General features: G+C 51.9%; 1 protein-coding gene across 1 annotated transcript; it reads left to right on the top strand.

Moving 5' to 3' along the window:
• The first annotated feature begins 347 nt into the window (after window positions 1-347).
• Nup50 (nucleoporin 50kDa) lies at window positions 348-10,614 on the top strand. Its single transcript, XM_013025800.1, has 7 exons — window positions 348-422; window positions 2,162-2,245; window positions 4,149-4,332; window positions 4,932-5,615; window positions 7,826-7,907; window positions 9,292-9,410; window positions 10,145-10,614. Exons 1-7 carry the CDS (start codon window positions 354-356, stop codon window positions 10,345-10,347), a joined length of 1,425 nt encoding a protein of 474 aa, XP_012881254.1. The 5' UTR covers window positions 348-353; the 3' UTR covers window positions 10,348-10,614.
• Window positions 10,615-11,823: the final 1,209 nt, after the last annotated feature.

Here is an 11,823-nt window from a genome sequence, read left to right on the forward strand (position 1 = left end):
GTCCCCCTCGGTCTCTGCCCTTGCCCTACCTCCTCGAACATGGACCACTCGTGCAGGCCACCTTGGTCTTCCTGCCCTTGTTAACCTGCTCCTGCTCGTGACCCCCCCTCCACAGAACCTGTTTCACTCTTCTGTGGTTTTTTTCATGTGTGTTAATTGCACCAGGAGGTTTTGCCATAGTATTTCATCTGTGCATGTGTTCTATTTTGTTCAGATAACCCTCTTAAGGCTTTCTCTTTCTCTGTTCCCAGTCCCTGTCTGCAGCTTTCATTAAAATCCCCTGTGCTGTCTTCATACCGTTACATTGGATATAAAACTTAAACTTTTTGTTCTTGTTTTTTAGATTCGAAAAAATGGCCAAAAGAATTGCCGAGAAGGAGTTGACAGATAGGAACTGGGATCAGGAAGATGGTGCTGAAGAGGTAAAAGCGGTTTCCTTTCCTGAAGAGCAGTGCTTTTTAATGTGTCTCCATGTAAATTATTTTGGAATTCTCCCCAAAGACAGACGGTAGGATGCGGACATGGTCAGCGTGTGGACAGAAGCGTGTCCGGGCTTTGACTCTGCTCACAGCACGTGGCTCTTCAAAGGTTCAGTGTGCTGTCCACTAGCACCTGTCTGGAACTGAGTGCTTTGCAGGGATGTCTTCCTCCAGAATTTCATACAGTGGGGACACTCAGGTTCATGGTCCGCTGTCACCATGTTACTGTGCTGTCCTTGTGATTTTAGAGATCACCTCCCCTGCTCTGCAGCTGTTCTACTGCTCTGTTTGCAGTTCCAAGATCATAGCAGGTGAGGAGTATGAGTAGCAGCTCAGCATGGCTTTTTCTTCCCCAGCTGAATCAAACGTTTGTATGGAAGGACTCTTTATTTTTTTCCTCTTAGTGATAATAGAACACAGGCTAGACATGGTGCCAAGCACCTTTAATGAGACCAGCCTGGGCTGCTTAGTGAAACTATTAAGAAGTAGACCATAGCTGCAGTCTAGTGTTCCATTGGTAGTTTGAGACTTTTTTTTTTTTGTCGTGGGTTTTGAACTCTGGGCTTGGGTGCCGTCCCTGTGCTCTTCAGCTCAAGGTGAACGTTCTGCCGCTTGAGCCACAGCACCATTTCCGGTTTTCTAAGAGTCTCACAGACTTTTCCTGCCCGGGCTGGCTTTGAACCGCAATCCTCAGATCTCAGCTTTCTGAGTAGGATTACAGGCGTGAGCCACTGGAGCCCTGCCTAGTTTGATATTCTTGAGCTGGTTTACTAAGGAAATCTGTAGCGAGTTAACCTTTTAAATTAATAATGGTGTTAAAAAAATAAGTCTGTAGAAATGTTTCTGAAATTTTTTTTTTTGGCAGTATCGCGGTATAAAATGGGGATTTTATTCTTGCTAAGTGGTAAAGGCTCTACCACTTGACCATGTGCCCAGCTCTACGCTGATAAGTTCTTTTAATATTAACATGTTGTCGCTTTGGAAGGATACCAGTTCTGTATGCTCTGATTGATAGGGTTTTTATTGTTGTATTTTCTCTTTTTAAATTCAAGGCCTCATGCTCAGGTGGTTTGTTGGTCTAGCACTTTATCACATGAGCCTGTCAGGGTAAAAGGGTGTGTGACCTCCTTGGCCTGGGCTCTGTCCCTGAGCTTATTTTGCTCTACTACTGAGCCACAGCTCCACTCTTTTTGATGTCTCATTGGAGATGAGTCTCACAGACTTTCTTGCCCAGGCTGGCTTTGAACTGCAGTTCTCAGATTTTGGCCTCCCGAGGAGCTAGGGTTACAGGAGCGAGCCACTGGTGCTTGGTGGTAGCTTGTATTTTTAAAGCAAAATTTCATTGTAAACGTTATCACTAATATCTGAGAATGTATATCTGAACTACTTAAAGGTCCGACTGTGAGCACATCTGCACCAAAGTTGTGATCTTTCTAGAGCTATTGTTGACACGCCCCTCTTTCCGAATTGGGACTTGAACCTGTATTTGTAGATTCTCAGTCACCGTCTGCCTTACTCAAATTGGGATCCACAGGAATCTATGGATGATAGCAGTGAGTCCCCTTAACGTGGCTCGGGACCGTGTGTCTCCAGTACATGAAGCCTCCTGTTAGGAGACAGGCCTGTCCAGTGCCTACCGCTTCCCTGACCTGACCTCTGCTGTGTGATCTGTGCCCTTGCAGGTGGGAACATTCTCGGTGGCCAGTGAAGAAGTATTGAAGAACCGAGCCATAAAGAAAGCCAGGCGTAGAAATGTTGGGTTTGAAGTGAGTGCTGTTTTATACTTTGCTCCTAAAAACTCCTGTGGCTTCTGAGTTGCGGACTATTGTGTGCCTCTCAGAGCAGTCGGTACGCGACAGATGCTTTCCCCCCCAAATGTTTACCCCTCCTGGCCAGGCACAAGTGGTTCATACCTGCAATTCTGGCTATTTAGGAGGCTGATACCTGAGGATCAAGGTTCAAAGCCAGCCCAGGCAAACTGTCCATAAGATTTTTTTTTTTTTTTTGTCAGTTGTGGGGCCTGAACTCTGGGCCTGGGCGCTGTCCCTCAGCTCAAGGCTAGCGCTCTACAACTTTAGCCACAGCGCCACTTCTGGCTTTTTCTGCTTACGTGGTGCTGAGGAATTGAACCCAGGGCCTCATGCACGCAAGGCAAGCGCTCTACCACTGAGCCACCTTCCCAGCCCCGTCCATAAGATTTTTATCTCCAGTTAACCACTAAAAAGCTGGAAGTGGCGGAGTGGCTCAAGTGGTAGCGTGCTGGACTTGAATGAAACGGCCAAGCAAGAGCCTGAGGCCCTGAGTTCAAGTCCCAGTGCCAGTGCCAAAAAATAAAACACTTGTATAGATGTAGGAAATGGAAAAAAATGGTGGTGGGATCTATCCCTTTAAGGGTCCCCCCAAGTGCAGGGGAGGTGAATTTATGCTGGGGGACCAGTTTCAGAGGAAGAGGGAGGCTTGCAGAGCAGAGGGCAGGAAAACTGTCAGGTGTGATAAGAAGGCACGCAGAGCAGAGCTGTGTTTGCAGCGGTGGGTGTGGCAGTCTCAGCTGGTTTTCTCTCTCGTGTGGTGGTGCAGTATAGAAGAGGCTTCCTTCCTGTTCTCAGGTGGAGGGATTGGCACTCTAATTGCATCTGTGCTCAGTATTCAGAAGTCACACTCCCCCCAACACACACACGAACTCCTCTTGGTCTGTGCCTTCTCCCTCGTTCTCGGGACCTAGAGTGGTTTTGTCCCTGGACCTCTGCTGAGGCCTGTTTCAGAATAAGCACTGCTTCCCCTTCCTTTGCAGTGTTCAGGTTCTTTTTCTTTTCGGTGGAGCTGTGGTTTGAACCTGGCTTCACATTTCACTGGGCGGGTGGCGGTTCTATCACTGAGCCATGCCTCCAGCCCGCAGTGGCTGAATTTTGTCTGGTTGGTTGGGTTTTTGTGTGCCACTGAGGCTTGAACTCAGGGTCTTTCACTCTCAAGTTCTTTTACTCACTAGGCTTTTTCATTCAAGGCTGGTGTTCTACCATTTGAGCCACATCTCCAGTTTCGGCTTTTTGCTAGTTAATCTGGAAACAGGCGTCTCATGGTTTGGTCTGTCCAGACGGCTTCGCACCACTGGCACCAGCACTGGTGGTTCACACCTGTGGTCCTCACTGTTGCAGCTGGGATCTGAGGATCGCAGTTCAAAGGCATTTTTAGTTCATCTGGCGGGTACTTTTGAAGGCTGCTTCAGGCGTTTGGGGCAAGGGCATGGCATGTAGTTGTTGAGAATGTTTTGAATTACTTTGAGGTTGTGTGATGGGTAGATGAGTTATCACAGTAATCCTTGTTTTTTGCATATATAGTGCTTTTGAGCGGTACTGGGGTTTGAACTCAGGACTTAAAACACTTGCCAGGCAAACCCTTTACCCTATAACTCCCCCGAGCCCTCCTTAACACAGCGGTAGGACGTATTTCAGCATAGAAGATCGCCGTGGCTATTTGAGTGAGGGTTTGGACCAGGCCTTCCTCGGGAGCGAGGCGTCGCCGCTGCTGTCCCTGCCCACGCAGTGTGCCAGGCTGGCAGCGCTGATCCGGTCTGGGCCTGGGTGCTGTTGGGATGAGGCACAGTTGTCACTCACCCTGCTTTATGCCAGCCACGGGTCTGCCTGCCTAACATGTGTTCTTTCTTCCTTTCAGTCCGATAGTGGAGGGGCCTTTAAAGGTTTTAAAGGTTTGGTTGTGCCTTCAGGAGGAGGAGGGTTTTCTGCATTTGGCTGCGCTGGAGGGAAGCCTCTGGAAGGATTGTCCAATGGAAACAGCTCGCCCAGTGCCCCTTCCTTGGGCAGTGCCAGGGCGGCGGCAGAACCCAAGGCGGCCTTTGGTGAGTCGGCGTGCCCCAGGCTATAGGTGACTTGCTAGAGATGTGTTTAACCGTGGGCTATGGGGGCGAAGGGCTGGGTCCTGGGAGAGCTAGGCCACACGCAGAGCACAGACCCCGCTTGGGTCTGCTTCCTGCTTCTGGGCAGCTCGGGCAGGCGTAGGAGGAAGTACCTGGCAGTCGCTCTGTCCATTCTCTCACACGCGTCGGGAGCTTTCTGTGTGCCTTGCTGCTGGCACCGCGGGCGCTCCCACACACGGGCCTGGCCAGAGCCCCCAGACCAGCCGGGAGCGCAAGCGCTGATCTGGGCTCTCGTTGTGAGTGAGATGGTCCTCAGAGCTGCTGGGGTTTTTGTAGGCAGCGATCCTGGGGCGAGGCTAAGACAGGACCCTGCCGCGGGCCGCCGCAGGCCTGGTCTCCACCGAGCCAGGGGTGCAGTGCGCTTGAGTTTGGGTCACTCCCAACTCCAGTGTGACTGAGCTTGGTGTGAAAAGCCACAGACAGCGCCAGGCCTGAGATAAAGCACCAGTGCCCCCTCCCCAATAAAAGACGCGCTGTAAAGCAGCATCTAAAGAAATTGTCCAAACTTTAATTCCCTCCAGGTTCTTTTGCTGTAAATGGCCCTGTAAAAATGGATAAAAACGTTTCCGACCCCAAGGCCAATGGCAGAGGCGCGCAGCCCTCCTCCTCCTCGTCGTCCTTCTCCTCCTCCTCCTCCAGCTCCACCAAAGCTGGCACCGGGAGTGCCTACCGAGAGCAGCTGGCGTCCCTCAACTGCTCGGTGCGGGACTGGATCGTGAAGCACGTGGACACGAACCCCCTCTGCGATCTGACGCCCATCTTCAAGGACTACGAGAAGTACCTGGCGGCCATCGAGGAGCAGCACGAGAGCAGCAGCAGCAGCAACTCGGAGAGTGACGCCGGGGGTGGGTCGCTGCACGCCCCGCCCCCTCCCTCGTTTGGGTCAGCGAAACTACAGCAGGAGGCCACGTTTCTGTTGCACAGCAGTCAGACTGAGACCACGTCAGAAAAGAAGAGGGAGGCTGCGTTGGAAAAGAAAGTCGAGCCGGGACAAGGAGCAGCAAGTGCCTCATTCAACTTCGGCAAGAAAGTCGATAGCTCGGTCCTGGGCTCCCTAAGCTCCGGGTCCCTCACTGGATTCTCATTTCCCCCTGGAAACTCCGGTTTTTTTAGTAAAGATACTACTCAGAGCCAATCGGTTTCTTCGCCATTTCCTGCTAAAACCTCCGAGAGCCCAGCGGAAGGCGTTAGTAATGAATGCAAAGGTAAACGAGGCTTGTCCTTGAGAAGTTCCCCATTGGTCTTGCTGCTGTCTGACTTCGTGTAGGGCATCACGCTCTCACGGGGCTTTTTCCTCTGGGTTGTGCTCTACTACTTGCACCACAGCTCCACTGCCAGCTTTATTGTGATTAGTTGGAGAGCCTCATGGATTGGTGGATTTGTTGGCCGCTATGGTCAGATCTCAGCCTCCTGAGTAGGATTACAGGTGTTTGCCACCATTGCCCAATCCTCATAGGTTTTACATATAAGTTTTGTTTGTTTGGGGGTTTTTTTGCCTGTCATGGGACCTGAACTCTGTGTCTGGGCGCTGTCCCTCAGCTCTTCAGCTCAAGGCTAGCGCTCTACCACTGGAGCCACAGCGCCACTTCTGGCTTTTTCTGTTTATGTGGTGCTGAGGAATCGAACCCAGGGCTTCATGCTTGCAAGGCATGCACTCTACTGCTGAGCCACCTTCCCAGCCCCACATGTAAGTTTTGTAGTGGGGAAAGCACAGGCTTTGAGGGAAGATCTGGATTTACATTGTGTGTGTTCCACTGCTCAGAGTGGTAGAGTGAGCCTGTTCTCTAGGGTGGTTACAAGAATTAAGAATAGAAAATGAAGCCGGGCACTGGTGGTTGATGCCTGTAATCTGAACTACTCAGGAGGATTCATAGCCAGCTGGAGCAGAAAAGAAAAGCTTTAGAGACTCCTCTAGTTATCCAGTGAAAAGCTGGGCTGGAGGCATGGCTGAAGTATTTCACCAGCTGTGAGCTGAAAAGCTAAGCGACACAGTTTGAAGATAACTCGGCCAAACCCACTGAATACTGTTTGTAAAGAGGGAGGAAGGGCTAAGGGTTTCCTGGAGGAGGAGAAGTTGTTCAGAGTATAGTGTGCGCGTCCATGGCTAGCTCTCACTGAAGCCACTTGTGTGCAGTTACTGTAAACCAAGAAAAGCCAAAACACAGGAAGTGAGGCTGGAGAGACCCGTCAGTGGCCAGCGCTTGGCTTACTGCAGGGCGGGCGGGGCTCAGGTCAGCCCTTCCCCACATGCGCAGAAAAGCAGTCAGCTCACACTTTAGAGCTTTGATTTAAAAAGCTCGGCATCAGCGTGAATTCCCCCAAGTTGGTTTATGTTTTGGAGATGTGACTAGATAAATGACTGGGCTCTACTAGAAGACTAGCTTGTCCAGTGTTCCCACAGGTCTGCACGCAGCTTCCCTTGGGAAGGGTCTGGCTTCCATGTGCCTGTTCTGTGTGATCAGTGCCTCAGGCCAGCAGAAGGCCAGGCCTTAACCCCCAGCCTCTGTTCCCTGTTCTTGGCTCTCAGGCGCCCGCTCGTGGGCCTGTGAGGGGCGGGCCAGGCTCAGCCGCTTGTCTCTGCGGTACTGCTGTCTGTCCGGTGGCGCTCCTGCATGCTGGCTTGGCCTCTTCCCTACACGAGCCCCACGCAGGCTTGTGGCGGCGGCTGCAGGATCACAGCGATGCTTAATCCAACGGAGCCTGCCGTGCAGGTCGCCCTGTGCGCCCACAAGACAGCCCGGGCGCAGCTCCCCAGAGCGCTCCGCTCCACTGCGGAGACTTTCATCAACGGTGGCTCTTGCCTGTAATTCTCACTACTCAGGAAGCTGAGATGAGTGTCTCAGTTCAAAGTCGGCTTAGGCAGGAAAGCCCATGAGACTCTGATCTCCAGTGAACCACCAGAAAACCAGAAGTGGTGCTATGGCTCAAGTGGTAGAGCACTTGCCTTGAGCAGCGCCCAGGCCGCGAGTTCAAGCAAAACAAAACTCCCAGGGGATGCTAGGCCTCCGCGCCTCATCCTCCGACAGCTTAGATCCGTGACGGAAGCCCCCCGAGCTGTTACAGATCCGTGGTATCCTCTGCCACAGAGGCGAGCCTCCGCCTGGCTAATTAGCTCAGCCCCGCCGGCCTACACCGCGAGCCCTGGCTTGAGCGGCTTCTCAGGCAGCCGCCGTTCCCATTGCCCCGGCACTGCTGGTTCTGGGGTCCCTAGCGCTGTGGGATTGGGGGTCATGGAGCCTTCAGAGATGGAGGGCGAGAAGGCCTCGGAGGTGGCCGTTGGATGGTGTTTCGCAGTCCGAAGCCCCAGGGCTGCCTCCCTGAGGAGACAGGTTCCGCCGTCTCCGGGTAGCGCACGGGCCTGCTTCTGCTCTTGGCACGTGTCGGTGTGGCTGACCAGCTTGTCGTTCTGTGCCAGGTGGGGACGAGGAGGAGAGTGACGAGCCCCCCAAGGTGGTGGTGATTGAGGTGAAGGAAGAAGATGCTTTCTACTCCAAAAAGTAAGTGGGCGCACTTTCTGTGACTTCAGCTGTGTCTCGGCTTTGAAAATGCTTCAGACATGGACGTTTCCAGAATCCCCTTCTCACCGTCTTCTCCATGCCCCCCACCCCTTCTTCCCCCACAAAGAAAGTCACCGTGTTCCTGCTGGTGGGTTGTGTTCACTTCTGCTCCTACGGGACACACCCAGCCCTTGGCTGATGCGGCTCCTCCAGTGGCGGAGCTGCTGGTGTTGGGGTCTTTTTTGAAAATCTTGGTGACTCTGCCCCTTGAGTCCTGTCCCTGCTCTGTTTTGTTTGAAAGGGTCTCTCATTTTTGCCTGGGGCCGGCCTTGACCACAATCCTCACAATCCTCCTACCTATAGCCTCCCTTGTAGGCGGGATCCAAAGTATACCACCAGTCAGCTTGTTGGTTGAGATGGGGTCTCACTAACTTTCTAAGCTGGCCCAAACGCAGCCCTTCAGATCTCCACCTCTAGAGGAGCTAGAGTTTATAGACGTGTTTGTTGGCTAATTTAAAATGAGAGTTGCCTCTTAACAGCTGGAAGGGAGATTTGATCTTCCTAACTAAATGAGATTACTTTGTATATACGTACTTAGTATGTATGCATACTTCCTGTTCGGAAGCTTTCCAGGCTATGTTTTCTAATAAAAACTTTGGAAGCACGGGTCAACAGTTTTTCCTTTAACAAGTCACATCCTGCAACATTTATTTTGAGAGCTTTGAAGAGACTAGCAGTTACTTTAATTTCGATTGCCTGGCTGACCGGGACTGTTTTGTTTTGTTTTCTGTCCCGAAGGAGAGAGATGTCTAGGGAGTGGTTTTGACTGCTGGCGACTCCGGCGCAGTCCTAGAGTCTGTCTCATTGCTTGGGCCCTGCCTGAGAGTATTTTCTCACTCATTGTTTTGGGAAGTCAGAAATGGAAGGATCTGGGCTGGGAAGGTGGCTCAGTGGTAGAGCGCTTGCCTCACATGCCTGAAGCCCTGGGTGTGATTCCTCAGCACCACATAAATAGAAAAGGCTGTGGCTCAAGTGGTAGAGTGCTAGCCTTGAGCAAAAGAAGCTCAGGGACAGCGCCCAGGCCCTGAATTCAAGCCCTAGGACTGGCAAAAAAGAAAAACGTTGGAGGATCCCTGAAGAGAACTTGGCACAGTGGAACATGCGTGTGGCAGGGATTCACAAGGCAGCACAGCATGGGCCTGCTGCTGTCCTCAGGCCTGGCCTGAGCACTCACATGAGCGCTGTGTAGCTTTTATTACTCTATACCGATAAAGACTGGTTTTCTGCTCTGATTTAATACAGACTTGGCCACGCAAGTGGACATAACGGCTGTTAGAAGACTGACTTGTTCTTGAATTGGGGTCATGCTTCTTTTTCCACACAGGTGTAAACTATTTTACAAGAAAGACAATGAATTTAAAGAGAAAGGTGTGGGCACCTTGCATCTAAAGCCTACAGCAAATCAAAAAACGCAGCTACTAGTGCGGGCCGATACCAATCTAGGTGGGTACCTTGATTATTCCATGGTTTGATGTTATTACCGAGCAGCTGTAGAGGGTTGTGGTTGGGCAATGCGCACGTGGGCGGCACCCCTTCCTTTGCTCCCCCACGTGGATGGCTGCCTTTGTGTCAGGTGGTGCCGGACGGAGCCTTTTCCTCCCTGGTTTCAGTCCTCGAGAGGGCGGAGGATGGCAGGGAGCACGCGCCGCAGGCGGAGGAGCAGGCGGTGGTGCCGGCCTCCACCAGGCCTTACAGGAAAACCCACAAAGGCATCATTTTTCTTTCCTGTGGCCCGACGCATTGGTCATAGACGCATTTGTAATAGCTGTTATTACAAACGTGGCTTTTGCCCAGCAGCCCTTGCTGGGCTCATGCCAGGCGTTGGTTTATGGGGGTGTCCTGGAGCTTGAAATCAGGGCCTGGGTTGCTGCCCCTTAGCTTTTTTGCTCTCACTAGTGCTCTGCTGCTTGGGCCACAGCTCTGCTTCCAGCTTTTTGGTGGTTCATTGGAGATAAGAGTCTCAGACTTTTCTGCCTGGGCTGGCTTTGAACTGCGATCCTCAGATCTCAGCTTCTTGAGTAGCTAGGATGACAGGCGTGAGCCACCGGCGCCCGGCTGGCTTCCAGTTTTGCATGCAAGGTGCATCCAAGAGTAGAAGCCGCTCCAACCTGTCCTCACGCCTTTCTCCAGCTGTGCTTCGGGATTCGATGTGCGTCTCTTGTGTTGTCTTACTGCAGGCAACATACTGCTCAACGTCCTGGTCCCGCCCGGCATGCCATGCTCCCGGACAGGGAAGAACAACGTGCTGATCGTCTGCGTCCCCAACCCTCCGCTTGACGAGAAGAACGCCACTGCCCCCGTCCCCATCTTGATTCGGGTAAAAACAAGCGAGGATGCCGACGAATTGCACAAAATCCTACTGGAGAAGAAGGACGCATGAGCACCGAGTGCTGAGAGCCGCGCCGCGCCGCGCCTCCCCGCCGCCACCCTGCCACCCCAGCCTAGCTTTCCTTCCTACTTTGACATTCTAAGGACTTCTAGACAACTTCAAAACTTTTGTGAGGAAGATTAAGGCCAATAAAACCTTTCAAAGTTAAGTGTCAAACAACTATTCTCCCTTTTTAAGAACCAATTGCAAAATACTTTGGGAATTTTGGGGAGATTTTTTTTTTAATGTTCACTTACTGATTAAACTAAGCATAAGTGATTTCTTAATGGACTGTGATCAGGGTACCAATTAACTCCTTCTGATAATCCGGTGAGGCCTCCGTGGCGGCCTTCTGCCCACATCCCTTGCCCCTCTGAACGGACCGTGCCAGGCGCTGTGCCGGGTGCTGTCCGCCGCTTCGGTCTGCTGCTGTCCACTGCACTGTTGGTCTCTGCACTGTGGAGCTGGTCACCTGCCGCGGGCAGACGCTGCCCTTCACCCTGCGATCAACCCTGCTTTACCAGAATCCAGGCACGGCTGCTTAGTTGTAAAAAGGGTGGTGTTTTTTTTGTTGTTGTTGTTTTTTTTTGTGAGGTGTTGTCACTTCAGCCCTGAGACAGTCTGGAAGGGAGGGACACCAGGAATGGGTTTTTAAAAGCACAAATTTGGTATCTTATTATTTCTAGACCATGGGAAAAACCCTTATGAAGGAGAGTCAGTGTGAAACCGCATTACACAGGAAGCGGGGCGCACGGACATCGTACCATGGGCCCCGTGGACGTACACAGGAGCCATTGAGTTCACCAGCAGACCGAGGACGATGGGAAGGGATTGTGGGATTCTGCCTTTAGCTTAGCAGTCTGGTACGCGTTTGCTATCTGACTGACACCTTACTTTAAAAGTGAGGTACTCAGGCGCCCGTTTGGACAAAAGCCATGTGAAGCACAGTGGCTGGCTGGCAGCACTGGGTCTGCAGACGGTACAGAGCTGAGACTAGCTGTGTGTCCCAGTTGGTTGCCATGCCAGGCCGGCTCCAGATCTTTCAAGCCCGGCCGGTGCCCAGGGGTTCATAACCTGCACGTTTGCCTCTCTGCGATGTCACGTGATCTGACGGGGAGCCAGCAGAGTGGCTGGAGGGGGGGGTGGCTTTTTGGAACTGCAGTCTCTTGATGTAAGCTGTGTAGAGTGTTAGGATGGCACCTGGTTAACTTCAGATGGAAGGTCATGGGACGCGGCCATCATGGGATTGTTATGTTGCTTGTGCTGGTTCTGAGCCCAGTGTGAGAGTTTGGCGGTGTGTGGCTTTGGTCAGTAGGACATGGTCCAGGTCTTAGCTCTGGTGTTTTGCATTTACATTGTAGAACTGAGAGTGCTTATGACTTGGTTAGTAGATTTACAGTAAGGAAGTGGTTGATAGGATAAAAATAGCACTGACCCGGTCCTATTCACATTAGAGAGATTCATCTAACTTTTTTGTGTGTGCTAATA

Source organism: Dipodomys ordii, unplaced genomic scaffold (assembly GCF_000151885.1).
Source record: "Dipodomys ordii isolate 6190 unplaced genomic scaffold, Dord_2.0 Scaffold87, whole genome shotgun sequence".
Classification (NCBI taxonomy): Eukaryota; Metazoa; Chordata; class Mammalia; order Rodentia; family Heteromyidae; genus Dipodomys; species Dipodomys ordii.

Coding starts and splice junctions, on each gene's coding strand:
- Nup50 (XM_013025800.1), top strand. CDS start 354: ATGGCCAAAAGAATTGCCGAGAAGGAGTTGACAGATAGGAACTGGGAT. Junction 423..2,161: donor AGGAAGATGGTGCTGAAGAG/GTAAAAGCGGTT, acceptor GTGCCCTTGCAG/GTGGGAACATTCTCGGTGGC. Junction 9,411..10,144: donor GCGGGCCGATACCAATCTAG/GTGGGTACCTTG, acceptor GTCTTACTGCAG/GCAACATACTGCTCAACGTC.